The 23,651-nt window shown below is 31.7% G+C and overlaps 2 protein-coding genes across 5 annotated transcripts; one reads left to right on the top strand and one right to left on the bottom strand.

The window, feature by feature from the left end:
* Window positions 1-1,410: 1,410 nt before the first annotated feature.
* On the top strand, window positions 1,411-11,947 carry CSTF77 (Tetratricopeptide repeat (TPR)-like superfamily protein). Of its 4 annotated transcripts, none has more exons than XM_085716703.1 (23): window positions 1,411-1,536; window positions 1,640-1,726; window positions 2,840-2,902; window positions 3,054-3,163; window positions 4,001-4,101; window positions 5,070-5,131; window positions 5,224-5,364; window positions 5,454-5,582; window positions 6,025-6,071; window positions 6,361-6,424; window positions 6,654-6,774; window positions 6,965-7,023; window positions 7,559-7,627; window positions 7,904-8,044; window positions 8,205-8,269; window positions 8,560-8,656; window positions 8,961-9,020; window positions 9,408-9,551; window positions 9,701-9,764; window positions 9,838-9,933; window positions 10,327-10,416; window positions 10,786-11,004; window positions 11,494-11,947. In XM_085716703.1, exons 2-23 carry the CDS (start codon window positions 1,673-1,675, stop codon window positions 11,655-11,657), a joined length of 2,160 nt encoding a protein of 719 aa, XP_085572829.1. In that variant the 5' UTR covers window positions 1,411-1,536; window positions 1,640-1,672; the 3' UTR covers window positions 11,658-11,947. The 4 variants fall into 4 exon arrangements, with proteins under 4 accessions (XP_085572829.1, XP_085572828.1, XP_085572827.1 ...); XM_085716702.1 differs by having other exon boundaries at window positions 10,321-10,416; XM_085716701.1 differs by having other exon boundaries at window positions 1,411-1,542.
* A 926-nt stretch (window positions 11,948-12,873) lies between these two features.
* LOC146913482 (Heavy metal transport/detoxification superfamily protein) lies at window positions 12,874-15,069 on the bottom strand. The gene is made up of 3 exons (XM_085719882.1): window positions 14,879-15,069; window positions 14,247-14,322; window positions 12,874-13,232 (listed from the first exon to the last, which is right to left on the bottom strand). The coding sequence occupies exons 1-3, from the start codon at window positions 14,924-14,926 to the stop codon at window positions 12,910-12,912; spliced, it is 447 nt and encodes a 148-aa protein (XP_085576008.1). The 5' UTR covers window positions 14,927-15,069; the 3' UTR covers window positions 12,874-12,909.
* Between the last annotated feature and the right edge of the window lie 8,582 nt (window positions 15,070-23,651).

Here is a 23,651-nt window from a genome sequence, read left to right as displayed (position 1 = left end):
ACTTGAAAAAGTGAAGCTGGACTCATTTTTATGGTTATCTTCGAATATTGTTCCTATTTCTTTTGGTTTTCATGATTGGTGGAGACACTCCATTCTTTGCATGGGTGTCATGTAATTTGTATTCGTTCATTTTCTTTTTTCCAGTGGATGCACCTTTGATAGGTGTTGTTGTGATGTAACATACATTGGGTGATTCATCACTTTTAGCACACCTTGTGCGGGGTGAATCACATAGCTTTTGAGCAATATATTTCATTTTGATTTGTTAAAAAAATATTTTATTAATATTGTCATATTAGCCATTCAATATACTTATTTATTATCACTTTAGGGACTATTATGACCAACAAAGTACAAAATTAGGGACTATTTTAGAATTTTAATACATTGAGAAATTATCATGACTATTTATTACACATTCAGGGATCAATATGACTATTACACTTTTTATAATATATATAAATAAAAAAATTGGAAAGTGGCATGTGGGGCTTTAGCCTCACATAGCCCTTGATTAGAACCGCCCCTGGTTATTTATATTGAAAGTTTGGGGTAATTTTAGAAAATGAAAAAACAACTCCAAAAACTAAAACATGCTATTTTCTTTATATATAAGTACAAAACGAGTATTACTCAACTCGTGTCTTCTCACTTGTTCTCATGTCTCAATTAGCACAAATCAATCAACTCTTTTTTGTGTTTTTTTTCAAAACAAAAGATAATAAAAGAAATAATGAAAAAAAAGTAATATTTAATTAAAATTGGATAAAAATATTTGACCGAAAACTATTATTCGCTCAATTAAATCAAGTGAATAATTTATAAACTTTAAATTTTTTAAACTTTTAGATAAATTTATCCATTTTTACTAAGTTCAAATATATAAATATCTTTTTATTAATAATTTTTAAACTAGTTAATAATTTAAAAAAGTTCTTTAAAAAAATATTTAAAAAAGTTGTTGTATTTTTTTTTAGAAAGTGCTCGTAAAAGTAATATATCTCAGAATTCTTTTAAGGCACGTACAATTAAAGTCGACTTTTAACAAAAAGACCAAATCTCATAGTTCATGCATGAATTTATTAAAAAGATGGTAGACATAGTTGATGATGATCATTGTGGATTACGTGTTGCGGGCTTATGTAACATGTTTTTTTTTTTTTTTTTAATGTTTGTTGATGATTATCAAATGATCCGCTATCAACTTCTAAAAGAGCTTAACTACGAAAAAAGTGAATATTATCACTTTGACCGATGATGTTATTGGTCTTGCTGTACTAGATAAATAGAGCGCGCGAGAACTTCATCGGATCTTAAAAAAAATATGGGTAATAAACCGGTTAGTTAACCCGGCCCATTTTGACAGCACTACCTATAAAACTCTTCCAACTACCTGAAAAACAAAAATTTAGGATTAGATGTAACAGAAGAACAGTAACATAGTAGTTCTTTACGAAGAACAGGAGCATAGTTTTTCTGTTCCAAATCTCTGTTCTACAAGCAACTACAACAAACAAACTTCGTTGCCTCTCAAACGTAATGGTATAATTGTTCTTGGTTTTCGCTTGTTCTTCTTGATTCGATTTTCACAACAAAATAAAAAAATTGATCTTTTTGTGTTTTTTTTAATGTTTTTTAGGATAAAACCGGTGGTGGTACTGAAAAGAAAACAATGGTCGATAAGTATAATGTCGAATCCGCTGAAAAGTTGGCTAATGAAGCTCAGGTGAAAAACCCAGTTCCAAAGTTTTGATTTTTTTTTTTTTTTTTGTTTTTCTTTTCAAATTCTTTGACCCTTTTGTTTCTTTTATTAATAATTCATGTTTGTTGGAGCAAAAGATATTAATGTGATAATCTATTTCTAAGCTTATCATGATAATCCCTTATGTATAACTATAAGCTCTTTGTCTATTGTTGAGGTCAAACTTAAACCCTGTTTGGATAAACAACTTATCATTATAAGTGCTCATGTATAAGCTTTTTCTATATCAAAAGATAAAATAAAGTTAAATTATTTTAGTATAAGCTGGAAGCTGTTTTCATAAGCTATCTTAGAGAATTTATGAAGATAAGCTGAAAACAGCTTATTGACAATGACATAAGCTATTTTCATAAGTTCTCTCAAACAGTCTCACAAAATTAGACAAGCTCGAATAAGCCAATCCAAACATACCCCTATATATACAAGTGTTGTTAAATAGTGGTGCTATAACACCATTGTCGTGCAATACACGTGATTTTGTACAACGTGTTGTCAAATAGCGGCTATAGTAGGTTTTGACCCGGTTTCCAAGTTTTAACTTTTTGTAGAGGGGCACACCTGTATTATATATTAGTGTTGTCGAATTGTGGCAATATAAGACTATAGTGCAGTGGAATTTAACAAACAACTATTGTTCTGCAATAAGCAATTTAGTACAACTCGTTGTCAAATAATGGCTATGTCGGTGCGAAAGTACTGTAGCATCGTCGGAATTTTATGAAACCGCTATTGTTTTGTGCATACACAATTTAGTATAAAATGTTCTCAAATTGCGGTAATAGTAGCGGTATAGCACTGTAGTGTAGTGGAATTTGAACAAACTGCTATTTTCCGCGAATGACAACACTGATATTTACTAGTAGTTTCTGTTTTTGTTTGTTTCTAACTTTTTGCAATTCTTTGACCCTTTTGTTTATATTGCTCATTGATGTTGTTTCTCAGTTGTTTAGCATTTGTTTTTCACAGTGGCAACAGCCGTATGTACTAGCAGCTTCTGTTTTTGTTTCCAAATATGTAATTCTTTGACCCTTTGTTCATTTTGCTCATTGACGATGTTGTTTCTCTGTTGTTGTTTAGGCCTTGTCTATTGCAGAAGCCACACCAATATACGAGCAGCTTCTGCAGTTATTTCCAACAGCTGTAAGTGTTATTGTTCGGTGCTTTAGTTGTGTGCAGAAGAAATATGTGATTTTGCGTGTGTTTTATAGTAAACTACTTCTGTGAGTGATTTTGGAAGGCTCTACTATTATGGAACTGATTTTTTATGATGCTTATTTGGATTTGTGTCCAGGCCAAGTTTTGGAAGCAGTATGTGGAGGCACACATGGCTGTAAATAATGATGATGCTATCAAACAGATTTTTAGCCGCTGTTTGTTGAATTGTCTTCAGGTTCCTCTCTGGTACGTTGTTCTCTTAATCTTATTATGGCAATGGTTGATGTATTAGTTTCTTTTACTCCCTTTTGGTTTTGTTGTTTGAAAGGTTTTGGTTTTATGAGAGAACTCAATGTAGAGCGTAGAATGACACAGATTGGACTGTCTATTTCTTGTGTATTTAAGGCCTATGCTAATAAGAAATAGTCTATGCTTTACTGTTGGTCGGTCGCCAAGAAGGATGGCGTAGTAGATCTATCTAACATGGAAACTTCCTCTAGGGGTATGGACGGAGAGGTTTATGATGGAATCATGGAATGTTATTGTCGTCAAATAGAAGTTATAGTAGCACTGTCGTGTAACATAATTTAAACATCGCGAAACATTATTTAGTATAACGCGTTGTCATAGCGGCGCTGTAACACTGTAGTGTAGCAGAAGTTGAACAAATTGTTAATTTCTGCGATAGGCAGAACCCGATGCAAGCCTACTGCAGTTGTAAATATAAGTACCTGTTCAACCAAAATGAGTAAACTTATTGTCAATTTGGTATATTAAAGTTAAGTTGGCCTTCCCCAAATGTTATCATTAGAAGATCTTGAAAGATATTTGGTTTTTCGGCAAGTGATCTGAAATTATTGTACTTTAGTTGTTTCTTTCTTTTTCCTGGCAGAATTTCTATTGTTTGTTATATTCTGTTCCATATTCTCCTGTCTACATAATGTTTTATTTGGAATTTTCAATAATTTTTTTCTTCATATAATTATGGATCAAATACCTGCTTATTAGTTCTGTCTTGTGGTATATGCAAACAATGTTTTTGTTTTAATGTTTCAACTTGTGTTTTTTTCTTCTGGCTTATAGGCGGTGTTACATTCGTTTCATTAGAAAGGTTAATGATAAGAAGGGGGCAGAGGGTCAAGAAGAGACAAAAAAAGCTTTTGAATTTATGCTCAGCTATGTTGGTAAGTTGTTTACCATTGTCCTATTAGTTGTGTATTTCAGTTTTCTTTGAATTGTTGTAGCACCTAAGTGGGTTCAGTCATGTGAGAAAAATTCTAATAGAGTCTTTTGTGAGAGGAAGAGTTCTTGGGACTCGATATGAAAACTGTGTAAACAGTCTCTACTGTAGAAGGGGGATCCCTTGGAGGAGAGTTTCACTCTCATTCTTTCATATTTTCTGAATAAAAGTGTTCGTATTATTCAATCCAATTTCCGTGTTCCTAACAGGTCCGCCTTTGCATTTTTAAGCTTTGAGCCCAAGAGGCTCTTATTTTTAGATATAAAACCATTGATGTTCCACGCTTTGAGCCCAAGAGGCTCTTATTTAAGTATTAGATATAAAACCATTGATGTTCCACCAACGGCAAAATTTTTTGGAATAGTTAGTTCATGATAGAGCCGGCAGCGACTGATCCATGTGGCCGACTACACATTGTGCGAAGGTTTCAATGCTGTTCTTGAATGTATTGGAAGAACTCTTTGTCCCTTTAGCGCCTTTTTACTGAATGTAGAGTCCTTTTAGAGTCCTATTGAATGAGGAGCAGTCAACATGGAAATATACTAATTTCAAAGAGATAGATTGAAGTAAAACCGGTCTGATTTAGGCACAGGGGGCTATTAGGAAATTGCATTAGTTTGAATTTTAACCTCGAAAACAGAAACTGATTCCGTTTTTTGTTAGGAGAATTTTTCTCTCGCTAAACATATGATATAATTTTATCCTTTTTATATGTTATTTGATTGGGGCATTCATCATTTGTTGAATCTAGTCATCAGTGACTTTCAATTTTTCTGACTAACACAAGTCAACTCTTATTTTTGTTAATTTTGCGCTTCTTAGTTTATGCGGAGATTAATTACTTGTGTGCGTGTATATGCATGTATCTCTGTACGTATGTATTGATACATTTTTCCAATGATGTGCTAACAGGATCAGACATAGCATCAGGCCCTGTGTGGATGGAGTACATAGCCTTTCTAAAGTCATTGCCGGTTAGTTAATCTTTTGTGTGTTATGCAATTCTCATTTCTTGGTGCATAATTTGGTATCACTTTTCAAAATTTTGGGTCGATTACAATTGCAGGCTGCACACCCACAAGAAGAAACACATCGGATGACTGTTGTGAGGAAAGTCTACCAGAGGGCTATTATTACTCCTACACATCACATTGAACAACTTTGGAAAGACTATGATAGTTTTGAAAGTTCTGTTAGCCAGAAGTTGGTAATATTTCGTGCTTGATCTGATAATATGTATTTGTGATTCTGTAGTTTCTATTAAGGCCTACATTTTGATGATAAGGTGTTTTGCAGGCTAAAGGACTGATATCCGAATATCAACCAAAATATAATTCTGCGAGGGCAGTATACAGAGAACGGAAGAAGTTTTTCGATGAAATTGATTGGAATATGCTTGCTGTGCCACCAACTGGATCCCACAAGGCAAGTTTCTGTTCCTCTGCAAATATTGGTATCGTTGCTATCAGTTTCTGTTAACAAATTGTTTTGGAAAGATAATCATTTTCCTCCGAAATCTCTCTAAAGAGGGTTTTTGGCTCCAATATAAGCAAAATTCAAACATGTACCAAATATCCAAAAACTTCAGCAGTTGGTACGTGGGCGATTTTATGCTTTTTAACATATCTAACACACACTCTCACGTAAGAGTTCATTGGATTTGAAGAAGCCAACTGTTGTAAAATATAATTTTAATTAGAAGAATAACCGGTGTTGAGTATCGAACTTTAGACCACCTAGTCATAGAGGCTCCAATATCCTATTATGAGCAACTATATTAAAAAATGTTACGATGTTAGATGCACGAATTATTAGTTATTTATATATCTTACATCATGATAAGTTTCGTGTTTGTTTCTTCTGACAGGAAGAAATGCAGTGGATGGCATGGAAGAAACTTCTGTCTTTTGAAAAGTAAGAAGCTTGCATCTTCTCTCTCTCTCTCTCTCTCTCTCTCTCTCTCTCTCTCTCTCTCTCTTAAATTTAACTTTTTTCTTTAAGTTTAACTGTTGACATGGATCGAGATTAACCCTCAACCTGAGCCAAACCGATCTGTAGCCACCCCTGAAGCTTTTGGGAGAGTTGATGTTTGACCTAACTTATCGTTTTGAAATGCTTGCTAGATGAATCTAGTACCTTCCTCTCATAGATTTATCTAACGATGTTTACTTAACATTTGGTATTCAACCATTCTTTGTTTCAGAGGAAATCCACAGAGAATAGACATTGCTTCCTCCAACAAACGAGTTATATTTACTTATGAGCAGGTAATAGGAAAATATTTTTTCTTTCCTTTTATCCTTTAAACAGTATCAATTTTTCAATATGTAGACAAAATTACGTTTGTGTAAACTATTTCTGAAGAGAATCATATCTTATCACCTACTTGAACTCTTAATCAGGATTAGGAACGCCATTATCCATGTCTTTTTCTGCGGTGATATTTATTAATTATATTATTTATGGAATTTCTTACTGCATTTTACTGGTATACAGTGTCTGATGTATTTGTACCATTATCCTGATGTATGGTATGATTATGCTACATGGCATGCTAAAGCTGGTTCGATAGATGCTGCAATCAAAGTATTTCAAAGGTCTCTGAAGGCTCTTCCTGGTAAGTGGCACTTCTGCTTACTTTTTTCATATTGTTGTTAGTGCCTATATCGTTTTTATTCACAACATTTTCTCGAGTCTCTATGTGAAAACCTTCTCTTGTATTAGCTTGTCTTAATGACACATTAACGTTTCTTCACCTCACATTTTTTACCTTTATTTAATTGCTCTGTCATTTCATTTGTGAATAGATTCGGAAATGCTACGATATGCTTATGCAGAGCTAGAGGAATCCCGTGGAGCAATTCAGGTATTACCAAATGGATATATGAAATGGAAACTATAGTCATTTATATTATTAGGAGTTGTGGGATTTTTTAATGTATTATCAGGAAATTGTTTAATTTTTACTATTCTTCGTATATGTAAAATGCATTTTTTTTTTAGTATCAATGATACTTGGTACTCCCACTTAAGTAATTCGTTGAAACCTCTCCTAAATCTTTTCTAGTTTCTTCTTAATTTGGTTTTAGAGCGGGCTTGATCTTGCTTCTGCTCTCAATATCTGGGTTCTGCCATCTGTTGAGGCAGGGTTTAAATCTGTTAATAGTCTGCCAGTTGTGTCTCTAAAATCTAATCTAGTACCTTCATGGAAAAGTCTATCTTTTTTAGGAATGTATATGTTTGGAGGCATAATAATTTTTTTGGCTTAATCATACTTTGGATCTAGTAAAAGGCGCCCATATGTGTCATATGATATCTTACTCATTTTTTTTAGTCCTGTCTTCATTGGTTATTTTAATCCTTAAGGAGTTCTTATTCGTTGTTTTCTTGTTTTGTTTCAGGCTGCAAAGAAAATATACGAAAACCTTTTGGGAGACAGTGACAATGCAACTGCACTTGCACATATTCAAGTATGTCAAATAGTTTGTTTAATATGCTCATCATTCGTAGTGTTTCAATACTTTTCAAAATCAGTAAATATACTGCTGCATGGCGTGGTCCGAAATTTAAATGTTTTACTTGTTCAAAACTCATTAATGGAAGATTGTATATGCGTAAAACACGTTTTTTTTTGCCCTCTGCCATTATTTTTCTTTAACGAGAGCGTTCAGTAATTTATGCAGTTTATTGTAATGATTGTTGTTAGATTTCCATGCAAAAGATTTGACATCTGTTTCATGCTACAGTTCATTCGTTTTCTAAGAAGAACTGAAGGTGTTGAAGCTGCTAGGAAGTACTTTCTGGATGCTCGCAAATCCCCATCTTGTACATATCATGTCTATGTGGCTTACGCGTCAGTGGCCTTTTGTCTTGACAAAGATCCCAAGGTCTTACTATTTCCTTTTTTTGTGCATATTGTTACTGCATTTGAGTCTCAGAATGAATTAAAATATGGGAACATTGCCTACTATTGTGTTTCTTGCTTGTTATTTTAAGCACTGGAGTCTCGTTTTAACGTCTAGAAAATAATTCGGATTATCCATGCAGATGGCTCATAATGTTTTCGAAGCAGGATTAAAACACTTTATGCACGAGCCCGTTTATATTCTTGAGTGAGTTCTACTTTCTCCCATCTCTGATTAATCCTGTTTTCCCTTGCTTTCTTAATGTATTATGCCAATATTGGAGCATGCAAACAGCTCCATTACATGCATTCGGGGGTTGATAGTGTGACATGCCTGTTTCCTCTAGTTTTTAAATCTTATACTGCTTATTTTTAACTTTACGTTTTGTAGGATACATTATCCTCGCACAAGTTATACTTTTCTTCATTCCTCTTAACAATAATTCTTTTTCAATGGAAAAAACAGTGATTGAATATTTAATAATAATTTTTTTTCAGATATGCTGATTTCTTGATACGTTTGAATGATGATCAAAATATACGTGCTTTATTCGAGAGGGCATTGAGTTCACTTCCTCTAGAGGATTCAGTTGAGGTTGGCCTTGACTCTTATTTCCTTGTTCCTTCAAAAAATATTCTGGAATCTTAGTAGTACTTGGTTGACAAGGTTATGTTCCATTTTGAGAACAAATATGTGATGTGATGCATGATTTATTTTATCTGAAAATAACGAAGTACATGCATGGTTCATGCCAATATTTTATTTAGATTCAGTAGGTATTTAATTTGATGTTGTATAAGTATTAATGTTGCTGATAATTTATGTGCTTATTCAGTTGGAAAATGTTTAGTAGTTGTTTTCTGATGTTCAATTTCATTGCAACTAATTTCACTTGTAGGTTTGGAAAAGGTTCGTTAAATTTGAGCAAACTTACGGGGATCTTGCTAGCATGCTTAAGGTAGTACTTTCTTATTTGGTTCAATACAACTTTTACCTTGCTACGTCCGGTTATTTCTTTTGCGTCTGACTCTTAGTCAGGCTTGTCAAATCGTTGCTTTTTCGTAATCACTGATCATATGAAAGGAAATCCTTGATGGAAAAAATTGGGATATATGATTTGTTGAATTTTCCATCTGTTTTGCATAGATTAGGATATATATGCTCCATGTATCAATCCAAGCTTTGAGCAATGCATGAAAAAATAGATTCAATTTTGTTAAGAGATGATCTAAGTTACTCTTGGATAAGATTAAGATATTATACGGCGATGCTTATGCTAGTCGAATAGACTGCACACAGATGGCTGGTGCTCATTGTTGATAATTTATCCATGTATCACATGTAGGTTGAGCAAAGAAGGAAAGAAGCGTTTGGTGAAGAAGCAACAGCAGCATCAGAGAGTTCTCTGCAAGATGTTGTATCACGATATAGTTTCATGGATCTATGGCCGTGCACTTCGAATGATCTTGATAATTTATCCCGGCAAGAGGTACCAGTTTGTATATTTTTTAAAGAGATGATTAATATGTTGCTTGTTGTCAATAACTATGTTCTTTTGAAAGCTTTAGCTGTTAGGTCACAAAAAATTGTATCTTTTTAAAAAATATAGTAATTCATTTTAATTTCTACCTTTTTTAGTGGCTTGTCAAAAATACGAAGAAAGTGGAGAAGTCTATTCTGCTTAATGGATCAACTTTTATAGGTATTATCTTCATTCTTGAACTTGGTTTCTCAATATTTCTTATTATGTGGATAATGATACACTATTGTTGCAGATAAGGGACCGACTGCAAGTATTTCAACTACATCTTCAAAGGTTGTTTATCCTGATACTTCAAAGATGTTGATATATGATCCAAAGCATAATCCAGGTATGTAACCCATCTTGTTTGAAATTTGAATATTTTTTGGTGATTAAATTTTTTCGTGCTTACAACTTATGATATCCAAATTTACTATAGAAGATATGTTTTAAGAACCTTTTATGTTCAGATTAATAAAATATTTTTCAACCTTCAAAATCCAGTAACTATATGTTGGTATATAAGAAAGTATCTTATAAAATCTTGACATTATCTTGCAAGACTTGTTTCTAATAATTTTTTATATTTATCACCAAAAACATACGTGAAAAAAATCGCATTAAGAAAATTTTCTTTCAGTTTCCAAATATTGCAAGTATAATATGCGTGTTCCGTGTACATTTGTGGTCGTTATGGGGAGTTTTTATATAAGCTTGTTAACTTACCAATTCGCAGGGACAGGTGCTGCTGGAACAAATGCATTTGATGAAATTCTGAAAGCTACACCACCTGCTTTGGTCGCATTTTTAGCAAACCTACCTTCAGTTGACGGTAATTTTCAATATTTCTGTTAACTATTTTCTTGTCATTCATACAGTACGTTCTTTTCGCTATTTTATAGGCAATCTAGAAACATGCATTTGATTATCAACTAGACGTATCACTCGTGAACTTGCCAATATGTATTAAATATGAATCATATCCATATGAGAAATGTGTCTTTAGTTGATAACAAGTGTTGAAGACGCATCTGAAAAGTATCGGCAAAATTATTTTGTAAAATAGTTTAAATTATTATCGGATACTTTTTGGATACATATCAGACATGTATCAGATACCTATATATACCTATATATAGTCTTCCATTTTTGAAGTGTATGGTATCTAAACGTTGTCGACAACCATGTTTGAAATTTGCAGGTCCAACACCAAATGTGGATATTGTGCTATCGATTTGTTTACAGAGCGACCTTCCAACGGGACAAAGTGGTAAAACTGGTATTCCATCACAATTGCCAGTAGGTCCTGCACCTGCTACAAGTGAACTTTCTGGTTCAAGCAAGTCTCACCCTGTTCAAAGTGGCTTATCTCACAAGCAACCCGGTAGAAAGCAATACGGGAAAAGGAAACAATTAGACAGTATGTGCATAATCCCTTTCGACTATACTTCATGCTTACATTTTCCTTTGCCTTTTCTTTTTGATTTTGGACCTGTTTGGATTGCTTTGCATCTGACGTAAACATCTGTGACTGTGAGATTGTTTAGAAGTGCTTATAGAAACAACTTATAACATATCAACTTGTAACAAAGCGGCACCGACACTGTTTGACACGGACATGACACCAGCACATGTGATTATGTTCAATTAATTCATTTTATCAAATTTGTATTTGTGTCGACGTTTTCGTGTCAGAGTCGTGTCCACGGTGCTTCATAGCTTCTAATCCAAGTTTCCTCTTGTACAAATAACCAATGAATTTACGTCAATTACGAAAATTATTAATTGCATCTCTTAGATTAGACACAACTCATCAAATATACATAAATGTACTTTTACCTTTATTCTTTATGTTTTCACATCAAAATTCCATTTTCATGTGATTGATATTTGTTATAATAATGTTCAGGCCAAGAGGAAGATGATACTAAATCTGTGCAAAGCCAACCACTTCCTCAAGACGCTTTCCGGATACGACAGTTCCAGAAAGCTCGAGCCGGCAGCACTTCACAAACAGGATCAGTTTCATATGGAAGTGCTCTTTCTGGCGATTTATCCGGCAGCACCGGTTGATATAACATTTTACATCACTTCCCTATGTAAATCAAAAGACCTTCCTTGAGCTTATAGATAATTTAAGTGCTTCATTAACAAGTAGCAGAGAAATAGATTAGTGTCTGTAGCTCCAATCTATGATGTAGTATTGTAGTTAAATTAAGTTAAACCTCACTAAGCTTAATTTCTCCTATATTAACAACTTTCTCTTAGTAACTTTTTCCTTTTTTTTTTGAAAGATCTTAGTAACTTTTTCTGTTGTATCATATAATTATTTGAGAGATATGAGAATGATTTGATTCTGTAAATATAAGTTAAATAGTATGCTAACTATTTGATTTGAAAATATTTTGTATTGAATAAATGAAATGATTTTAACTATTTGTTTTGTATTAGAAGATTTAAATCATTCTATAACTGAAAAAATGATATTATTTGTTAACATCTTTAAACTAATAAAAAATATTATAATCCGTATGATTGTGAAATTTTATTTGGATAATTAAATATTAAGAGTTGATAACTATTTAATCCAACCCTTCCGAAAAACCTCTCAATCCAAAAAAATAAAATAATCAAACTTAATACACCAAAAATTTACTTTTTAAATATATTCAATAAATGATGTATGTGTATATACCATATACATCATTTATTGAATGTATCTAAAAATTGGATTTTTGTTTATGATAGTGACTAGAAGGTGTACTATTGAGTTCATTGAAGATGATTTAATTGTTTCTCAAGTTCTTATAGATTAAAATAATACTACATATCTCAAGTACTGTTGTATCATTGTAGATAAGTTTTTCTAAAGCGTGTAACAAATTTCAACATATGTATCTAATGATGTTATGTCATGTCAACGTCATGATATGTCATGTGTTTTTCATCTTTAAACAATATGCATACGTAAAATTTTGTTGCGCCGACAGTGTATATAAATTAGAGTCTTTTTAACCGATCCTCCAGGGCACTGGTTAAGAAACTAAAAGTAGAAATAAAAGACATGATTTACTTTGAAAAAAGCAATGCTTCAACTTTTAAAAAACAGAATACATAATTTTCAAGAAAATATTTCCTTTTCTAATTCCTTAACAAGACCCAAATATAAATGATTATAGTGGTACCAATTTTATAGTACCAAAAATTTCAGTGCTGACTTGTCAGATAGTACATAGTTTCAAAATAACATATAATTCCTTGGACATACATTACAATTGTAACCTCTATATGCTAGAAAAACACAAATATAATTAATTATTCACTTTTACATGATGGTGCAAGGTGCATTAACATTATCATCACTAAAGAGAAAAACAGTTTCATCAGGAACGGTTGAGTAAACTTGATCAGGAAAATATCCATGAACACTCTCATTGAAACCATGTCTATAGTAATTATATGAAGATGTAAACGTAGATTCATCCAAATATTGAGAAGCATATGGATAATATTCACTATCATAAGGAAATGGCCAATATTCAGCTTTTCTTCCTGTTCTTCTCACCATTTTTAATACTTTGCTTTTGTCTACATATCCTGTCACTGTTACCTTCTGCATTTCCATGTCTATCTCCAAACTATCAACACCTGCATTTGTTCATGCTATCAATATTCATTTGGTGCCACAACACTTTTGTATATAATTCCATTAAGAAAAACTTTTTTATATAACTGTTAGAGAAGCAACTAGTAACAAAAAATTTAATAAGAGAACGAAAGAGAGAGATGAACACACGATATTTGTTAACGCAGTTCGGCCAATTATGCCTACCTCTGCGACAGAGCATTTATAGTTTCGTTTTGATTACTGTGATAAGAATAAGGCTTGAGTGTTACAAGCTGTATATATAGTACAACTACGACTCAGTTTACAATATTACCTCTGAACCGTACTGCGTGGGCTATCGCCTCCCACACCCCAGTCACACCCCCCCTAAACAAACAGTTCTTCAGTGTCTTCTATATATGAGACATACTTCAACAATAACTTTTGAATATACAAAATCATGTGTATGTGAAAGCTTTCATCCAAAAACGTATCATTGTCGTGGTACGATGCCACAAAACGTATTATCAACTATACCAACATCCGATGGTATAAATTAAATATTTTACATATATATTAATCTTTCAAGTCAAGTAGAAAATATATGAATGATAAAACTCTCCTGATAATAGTTTTTTTTTCCTCTTCATATTCACAATTTAATTAAATATTGTTGTTGATAATATGTAAAAAAAAGTAGCTGACATACTCACTATACATGTCTAACATAAAGTGTCACTAGGTAGCCAACATGAATGGATACCTAAACAAGTGTCACATGTTGTCTGCTTGATGAATTTGTTGAATCAAATGATAGATTTTATTGTCTCTTTTTTTGACACAACGGTAGATTATTATTCTTTCAAAGTTGGTACCTTAATTTAATAGATTTTTTTTTTGGATAAGGCAAGAGTCTAGTGACATAAAAAAGGAATAGAATACAAGTTGCCTTAATTTATCAACGCATTATTGGATCAAGGTTTCCTTAATTTACAAGTTGCCTCACATTGTGTGTTTGTAGACAAAATAGAGAGGAATGTAGGGAAGGTTCTTGCCATTTATTTTGGAGATCACCCTTCTTATTCTTTCTTCACACCCTTGGCAATCCATATGCACCTTAAGTTCCACAATCTACAATCATATACAATAACAAAAATTGAAGTCAAACATAGGCAAGTAGATGAACTCAATTTTTAGTAGATTTTTCATACAAGTAATTAATATATTTAAAAAAAATGAATTAGCAACAATTTTTTTTTTGAAAAAGAATTAGCAACAAAAATCAAAGACAAAAAATATATATTTTTAATTCACTTGCTATAAAGTTTATTGATGCCATTATATCTATACCTATATAAGAAGATATAAGATTTTGGTTAGTAAAAAAAATAAATATAAGATTTTGATGTGACCTTTTTTTGTTTCCTTTGTATTTTATCTTTATCAAAATTAATACATTTCAAATAAAAAATAAACAAATGAAAAGTAAACAAATAATATTTGATATTTTATATTGGAGCAAATATATTATATAGTTAATAATTCAATAAAATAGATACACAAAGTGCAACAAAAGATATGAATAGACAAACTAGTTAGTCACATAGAGTAATGCAACAAAAAAATATGCATGGGTGTATTATTAATATATTATATCTTTTGAGAAAGGGAGTTGGCATGCACTTACAGACAAAGCATTAGGAATTCTTGTTTTCCAAGGTCTCCACCCTAACATGTTATACTTTTGATTTGATAATATTGTTAACTTGTTTTTGTTGGGAACATATTGAATGTGCTTCTCTCCCTCTTCCTATATATAATATGTCTCAAAGGAACATTGTACGTTATAGATATAACCACTATCATGTCTATGTGCTATTTCAACATATATGCATGGGTGTATTATTAATTAAATAAAAGAAGTAGATTGGAATTTTTTGAAATGGTAGCATGAAATTTTATGTATCAGAGGAATATATTGTTCCGAGTTGTGAGTACCTAGGGGAATCGATACTCAATTTTATTCCCTATTTTATGTGGTAGAATGTTCCTACTTACTGAATGAAATTTAAATAATTTTTTTTTCCTATAAAAAATTCATTTTGCTTACAATAATTGATTTAACTAGGATTCGAATTCAGATTCTTCTAAATACGGCGCCTTAGTTTGTACTTTCTGTAACACCGGTCGTTGTTCGTCTTGTGCAGAGACCTAGTTTTTAATAAAATTTTGCTGATTCAAAAAAAAAAAGATTCTTCTAAACGAGGCTTTGCATAATGCAACCACTATAAAATATCTTAAACCGAACTCAATTAGCAGATATTGAGAAGGTGGTTCCTTCGTGACGAGCCTCGTATTAAATGATGCCTAAAAGAGGTTGGATCAAATGTAATACAGATGGAGTAGTTAATTATAGTCTCCATAAAACGGCTTGTGGAGGCTCCTTCATGACGAGTCTTCTACTTGAATATGTGGTTTGGCTCATAATTTGTGGTTGTGTTCGATTCTCATGACTAAGTTTTGGGGTTATCCTTACTAGTCTTCAAGTTTCTTGGGATAAAGTCTCTTTGTTTTTCTTGAGTCAAATTTGATGGTGGCAGATTCACTCATGAATAAAGGGTGCACTCCTCCCACTCTTGCGCTTCTATCGTTTTCCTAATCAATCGTCTTAGGATGAAGGATTGACAAGTTCAAATTTCTCACATTCATAAACAGACATTAGATCGTTGACTAGCTTGGGAGTTATGCGTTCTCTACCTACGATCCTCACCTTCTTCATCCTCCTCTCTTTAGTTGTGTTAACCATTTATAGCACGATGTTGCTAATATTTTACTTTAATCGTCGTATTTGATTGTAGTTTAGCCTATTGGCCTCCCTCTTAGAAAAAAAGTTCAATAGAAATTGAATATTTCATATTTCAACTATATAAAACAAATTAACAATTAAAACTTGAAACAACTAAACTAACACACCAATTCAATTTCAATTAGTGTACTTTTTTTTTTTTTAAGTTTCACAATTACTTAACTTATTATTGAGGCTTAGCAAATAACAATGTCAAAAATTTGAAATGGTAAGCCATTCATCCTCTTAACATTTTCTTGGCTTAAAAAGGAATAAATAAGGTTTATATTAAACATGTGGTTTTTGTTATGTTATTTTAGATTTGGGTATAGGTGCTCCTTTCTTGTCATAAATTTATTCTTTTATATTTGAGGAGACATTAAAGTTAAGATCAAGCTGTGATGACATATACAATATGTCTAGTCTCATGTGATATGTGTGGCTTTCATAAATCCAAACTTCCAACCATTGGCAATGGCATATGCTTACATATTAACCAATGGTTCTACCAATTTCATTATCATCTCTTTCTCAAAACAACCGTATGTACAATCATATCATATCAAAATAAATTTTGGGCCAACTAGCTTCTGAAAACTCACGAATATTCGTTATAATATATGATACCCTATATTGCCTTAGGTTTTAAGTTTTTAGATAAGCTAAACAAATTTATCGAAACATTAAATAGATTGATAAAAGAACATGTAACTTAGGGATGAATCCAATTATCATCCCTAAGTGCTAGTCGCAAGAAGTGCTAATTAAAAAATTTAAAATTTGTGTTTGCCCTAACTTTATCATAAAAGTTGGTATGTTAGATTAGGGGCATCTCATTCAATGTGTGACTCTCAACTAATTTGCTCAATGTCTATGACTGAACATTTGAAGTGTAATCTAGTGACATGATAAGGAATGACTCAATAAATTAATCGTGGATGGGTTGTGATACTATCTTTAGATTTATATTGGTATAACGTAATCTCCACAAAATAAACTTTTAGTCAAATTTGATTCAATGTGGACTCTTAACAAATTCATCACGTGTAATGTTAGACACGTGAAGTATAATGAACTTTTAATCAAATTTGGATCAATTCTATTTCAACTATTTAAAACTGACTTTGGAAGGTTGAGTTGCCCAACTAATCGGACAGAGAACCAATATTAGAAGTTATACAAACCTAAACAAATTATTTCTATTTAGCTCCTCAGGGTTGCTCCGGCTCGGAGAAACCCTATCAAACCTAAGATCCAAGAGATTATAATTGAAAAAACACCGATCATAATTTGCATTCCGATATGTTTGTTCCATCGAAAACTATCTTTCGATAAATAGAGCCTTTTTAAGCAACGTGAGGGCTAAACATCAATTATCCCATTTATTGGATTCAACACCATTCAGATTAATGCAAAATGGGACAAACATATGATAAATATCTTGATAAATATTTGAGAGTTATTTTTTACACTCACCTTGTTTGGTATTATCTTACTTTTCTTAATTTTCCTTATTTCCGCAAATATATCTGAAAGAAATAAGGATGGCACAATTACTTTTTAAAAAACGAAGATAAAAAATAAATATAATAAAAATAAAATTAGAAAGAATATAAAATTCTTTACAAAAAAAAAATATACAGTTTTTTATCAAATAAGAAGATATTAATTAGTTTATAAGTTCCAGCTCAGTTGACGAAAAATGCCAAAATTGTTAGGTTACATGTTATGATTGAGGTTCGAATTTGTCAACAAAAAAAAATGATTGAGGTTCGAACCTCGGTCTTTTTTTTTGTGGTGGCCGAGGTTTGAACCTCGTACCTTACATATATTTTGCATTGTCCATACCAACTGAGTTAAGCTCACGAGGACTTCGAACCTCGGTCTCTCCTATTGTACGTGTGTTTTAATTTTAATGATTATTTGTCTTTTCCACTATAAAGAAAAAAAATACTCCCTCCGTTTCAAAATACATGTCCAAGTCAATCACTTCACACATGCCAATGCACAATTTTGACTGTTAATATCTTTAATTATCTAAAGTAAAAAATTATAAAAATTTAATATTTTGAAAATATTTATCGAGACAAATCAAACAACATCTTACATGCTAATATTTGTATTTATAGATTACTTAAAAAATATGGTCAAAGTAAGTCAAGTGAATAGTGCATGTTGCAAAAAATGGACATGTATTTTGAAACGGAGGGAGTATTGATTAACCAATTGTCATTAAAAACTTTGACGTCATTAAAAACTTTGACACTAGTTGAAAGGTAATTCTTGGTCACACAACCACGATCATTTTTCTTACCGTCGTTTCAAAAAAATCGCGGGAAATGAATTACAACAACTCCTTGGATACCAACAAATACAACCCTGTCTTCGTAGAAAAATCAAAAAACAAATGGAACACATTTAATTTTCAACTTTTTTCTTGACCATGAGTTGATAATTTTCAACTTTTTTCTTGACCATGAGTTGATAAGCTAAGAAAATATAACAAGTCTATTTTGTCACTATCTTATAATATCTTTTAGTTAAAATCTTATCATGTTGTGATGCTTGAGATAATTAGACAACAACTTAACTAAAGATGGACCTACACTTAATTTTCAACAAACTTGTTACTATATAACGTGTAATCACTCTAAGTTTTATGTTTGATTCTCCTCCGCTAGCTTATACAAACTTGATAAGAGGAAAATATTTTGTCCAACTCGGACGCTATAGTTTTTTTTTTTTTGACCGAGACAAAATTAACTATTATCATTAATCAACCAATTTTCAATAAAAAAAGGATAAGAATAAAAAATACGGTGACTAGCTCAAGAACACGCGCGCCCTAGCTAAAGTTTGAGCAACCATGTTCGTTTGTCTCCTAACAAACTTCACATCGAAGTTGGAATGTAAAGATAATTGATAAATAATACTAGAAACAATAGCATAGAATTCCGAATTACCATGGCCCGGAGACGGTAGAGCTTGCACTAGAGTAGATGAATCGGACTGGAAGGCAACCCGGTCCCACCTGTTTGCACCCGCAAAATGAAGGGTCTCGAGTAAGGCCACTACCTCCCCCTCCAAAACTGTCATATTTGTCCGCTGCCATTTCGTTTGTGCCCGAATAAATTGCCCGCGGGAGTCTCTAACACAACACGCAAAAGTTGTAATATGGTTACGGTCATGGAACGCGGCATCCACATTGCACTTCAACCACGTCTCGCTTGGTTTCTTCCAAACTGAGTTGTTACCTTGTACTATGTTCTGCCCGTGTTGCACAACCGGTGGTGAGGGTTGTTTATGAACCTCTTGTCATTGTTGCCATGCATTCAATGCTGTCCTCCCAATGCTTGTTGAAGTATGATGGGTATAGTTTTTAAAGTTTATAAAACTAATGTTATTCAACTATGGGTTTTTTGGGATCGACTATTAATCATAATTCTAGTTTTGTTTGGTTTAGCAATATTTGATCTTCTCAAATATTTTGTTCAAAGATGGATACCGTTAAAAAAATGGCGATGACTCTTTAATTCCAATAAAATTTCCTTGACTTAGAAGTGGAAGTAACCTATCTTAACTAGCGGAAAGACGGGCATTATGGTGCCCGTCTGTCCGCTCTTTCTACTGCGCTAACGCATGTGATTATTTTATTATGTTTGTTTGTATAATTTTGATTAAATTTTTTAAATTTTTAAATATTAATGGAAATTATTGATATATTGATTTATAAACAAAATATTGTCAAGTTATATAACAATTATTTATGAACTCAACATATTTTAGTTTGTCTGCATATAAAATAAAGAAAAAATAATGATCTTTTATTGTTTATTCTAATAGTAATTAGTAACATCATAACATAAATGTATAAATGACATTTTATGTAAAAGAAATATTGTTATGATTGCGATAAAAGAATATCTTTAAAAACTATATTTTTCGTAAAGTCTTCATCTTCTCCTTCTATTTTCCCTTCATTAATGAGAACTTTTGTTGAATTTTGAGAAACTTTTCTTGATAAAGCTACATATAATTGACTATGACTGAAAACATGCCGTGGAAGATAGATTCCGACATTGGGAATGGTCTGCCCTTTAACATTAATTTTTGCTCACATTTGTTACTAATATTTTTTAGAGGAATTAAAGTCCAATCTTTAACATAATATTTTGCTCACTTTTGTTACTAATATTTTTTTCCAGAGGATTTAAAGTTCAATCTTTAACATTATTTTTTGCTCACATTTGTTACTAATATTTTTTTTAGAGTATTTAAAGTTCAATCTTTAACATTATTTTTTTCTCACGTTTGTTACTAATCTTTTTTTAGAGGATTTAAAGTCCAATCTTTAACATTATTTTTTGCTCACGTTTGTTACTAATCTTTTTTTTAGAGAATTTATTGTCTAATCTTCAACAATATTTTTTGCTCACGTCTATTACTAATCTTTTTTATAAAGTCCAATCTTTAGCAATATGTTTTGTTCACGTTTGTTACTAATTTTTTTTAGAGGATTTAAATTTCTATATTTAACATTATTTTTTGCTCACGTTTGTTACTAATCTTTTTTTTTTAGAGGATTTAAAGCCCAATCTTTTCCATTATTTTTTACTCACGTTTGTTACAATTGATCAAAGACTAAGGATGAGTAATTTATATCAATAAAATAATATGGAATACTGTTTTTTGTGGAAGGGATATGAAAATACTTGACAATCTTTGTCGTCGGTTGTATTGAGGGGAACAACACAGATGTACAACATAAAAGCGGCTGATAAAAAAGTAACATGAGTTGTTGTTTTGTGCTAGTTTTTTTGTGAGTTTGATCTTTGGTTAACAGAGGTAAAAGAGGGTTAACGGTGATGATTAGTGACATGGATTACTAATCCACGTATTATTTTATAATTGGCTATTTGTATTTAAAATTAAGGGTATTTTGGGAAAGAAAAGTCCAACCCAAAGGTGTGCTTATAGGTTAAAAAAAAAAAAAAGCACACTATCATAGTTTGTATAAGCAATTATAAACCAGCAAAGTGAAATCATTCTTAAAATTAATCGTAAATAATTTGAATCATAATCACTTATAAACCAACAAAGTCAAATAATCCATAAAATTAATCAACTTTGATTAGTTGTAACATGAAAAGAAAAAAAAAACTTACAGGTTAATTCTGAATTTTGATGCAGAGGGCGGAGAGAGGTTGAGAAAAACTAAACAATGCGGGAACGAACTATGAACTGTGAGAACCCTACTTATTAATATTTTTAATATAGTGCTAACAAATCTTTTTCTAAAGGATTTTGAATCATAATATTTTGCTCACGTTTATTACTAATATTTTTATCAGAGGATTTAAAGTCCAATTTTTAACATTATTTTTTTCTCATGTTTGTTACTAATCTTTTTTTTTTTTTGCTCACGTTTGTTACTAATCTTTTATTAGAGGATTTAAAGTCTAATATTTAACATTATTTTTTGCTCATGTTTGTTACTAATATTTTTTTAGAGGATTTAAAGTCCAATATTTAGCAATATTTTTTAATCATGTTTGTTACTAATCTTTTTTTAAAGGATTTATAGTCCATTTAATATAGTGCTAACAAATCTTTTTCTAAAAGATTTTGAATCATAATATTTTGCTCACGTTTGTTACTAATATTTTTATCAGATGATTTAAAGTCCAATTTTTAACATTATTTTTTGCTTAGTTTGTTACTAATCTTTTTTTTTGCTCACGTTTGTTACTAATCTTTTATTAGTGGATTTATAGTCTAATCTTTAACATTATTTTTTGCTCATGTTTGTTACTAATCTTTTTTTAGAGGATTTAAAGTCCAATCTTTAACAATATTTTTTGCTCACGTTTGTTACTAATTTTTTTTAGAGGATTTATAGTCCAATCCTCATCGGCTAATATTTTTGTTTAAAAAAAATTAAAAAAACTCATAGACTCGTGAGAAATAAAGCAGGAAAAAACATAAACTTTGTATTATTTTTTTTCATAAGTGATTATTGTTCAACTTTGATTTTCTCAAATTCTGATTCATTCATTCTTCTAACAAAAAAAAGTAAAAACAAAGCTTGAATTGTAATGTTGGCGGAAAGTAAATTGCTCGAAGGATAAAACAGAAAGATATTCAATTCATGAAGTTGGCCTTAAAGATATTCCATTCAATGGTGCTTTAGAAGTATTAATCAAGTTCGTGAGCCTTGGAACTTTCTAATTTTTTAGAGGTTATGAGATGTGATCAGAGGGTACTATGATGAATCCTGGATCGATTTGAATTCATGAGAAGAGACATACAGAATGCAAATATAATTTTTAAACGTTTTGTGAGTTTGATCTGTTGTTAACGGTGGTAAAAGAAAGTTAACGGTGACGATTAGTGACATTGCTTATTAATCCACGTGTTATTTTATAATTGACTATTTGTATTTAAAAATTAAGGGTGTTTTTGGAAAGAAAATTACAACCCAAAAGTGTGCTGAAAGGGGTAGTTTTCTTTATATATAGTATAGATTACACCTTGCATTCGACCCTTGTTTTTTTTTGTTTGTTTACAAAGCTATGAAAAACAAAGGAAAAAAATACACAAGAACGACTAAAGTCTACGAAATCAGGTTTCTATAGAGTTTGCAATAAGGAGGTTTAATAAGCCTGTCTGAGAAGAGGTGTGAACTACAAACTCTAAAGTAGAAGAAGCACCAAGCAGCTTAGCTAGAAAATGAGCACAATTGTTGATTTGTTTCCTTCCCGTATCGCGTAATCAATGAAACCTAACCAGTTAAGGTTGAGGAGATCCTTGATGTATTGAATCAACGTAGCATGCTTAATAAATTTGGGGGTTGGCTCTCCTTAAGGATTTGAACACAATGGAGGGAATTAGATAACTTCTTGAAAGTTTTTAAACAACCCACAGTAAATAACATGAAGCTCGGCAAGAAGGATATGTGCCTACAACATAACCTAAGAAACCTGAAATCCAATGCTCAGTCGAAGAAAGCCTTCAAATTCCGCTACGATGGAATTACCTAAACAACTACCATCCACGTTAAGAATGGAGCAAGTTTTCAATCCATGTTTTAGAAGTGATTAATGTTTACTGAATATACCAAATTTACGTAGAAAAAATAGTTGAGTGCCCATTGGCTTGTGTGGTGTGCCAAACGGACAATGAATAAAATCAAATTGACTTTTATTTTTATAATCATGCAGTGTGGTTGTGCCTAATATCAAAACCAATTAATTATTAATTTTGGATTGATCACTTGGAGTCTTTGGAAGAAAATGAATATTCATTTTGGTTAGGTTGTGATTGGGTGGAGTGTTTAGGAGGGGAAGAGAGGGGATGACTTTTTTTTTTTTAAATTACGGATATTATAAAATGATTTTTAGAAAATTGAATTAACAACATGATAAATGATCATATAATACATCAAAAACACTTAATTTATTAAAAAAAAAACATTTTACAATGTTCATAATTTAAAACAAAAAAGTGAGCCCTCCCCTCCTTTCCTCTCCTAAACCCTCGATCCAAACACGCTCTTAGGGTATAACTGGTCGGTTTGGAATTCCATAGAAATTAATACAAAGCATTAAAAAATAGG

The sequence above is a fragment of the Medicago sativa genome, chromosome 6 (genome assembly GCF_051527215.1).
Source record: "Medicago sativa cultivar Bolivia chromosome 6, Bolivia_mono, whole genome shotgun sequence".
Taxonomy (NCBI): domain Eukaryota; kingdom Viridiplantae; phylum Streptophyta; class Magnoliopsida; order Fabales; family Fabaceae; genus Medicago; species Medicago sativa.
This window is presented reverse-complemented; position numbering and strand designations above follow the sequence as displayed.

Bases quoted from the DNA above. Each gene is read 5' to 3' on its own strand.
- LOC146913482 (XM_085719882.1), bottom strand. From the start codon at position 14,926: ATGTTAGGGTGGAGACCTTGGAAAACAAGAATTCCTAATGCTTTGTCT. The intron at 14,323-14,878 runs GTAAGTGCATGC...ATATGATTGTAG, and splicing joins GAATTCCTAATGCTTTGTCT to ATTGTGGAACTTAAGGTGCA. The intron at 13,233-14,246 runs GCAAGAACCTTC...GAACAAATGCAG, and splicing joins GGTGATCTCCAAAATAAATG to GTGTTGATAGTTTGGAGATA.
- CSTF77 (XM_085716700.1), top strand. The intron at 6,072-6,360 runs GTAAGAAGCTTG...TCTTTGTTTCAG, and splicing joins AAACTTCTGTCTTTTGAAAA to AGGAAATCCACAGAGAATAG. The intron at 8,657-8,960 runs GTTGGCCTTGAC...TTTCACTTGTAG, and splicing joins CTCTAGAGGATTCAGTTGAG to GTTTGGAAAAGGTTCGTTAA.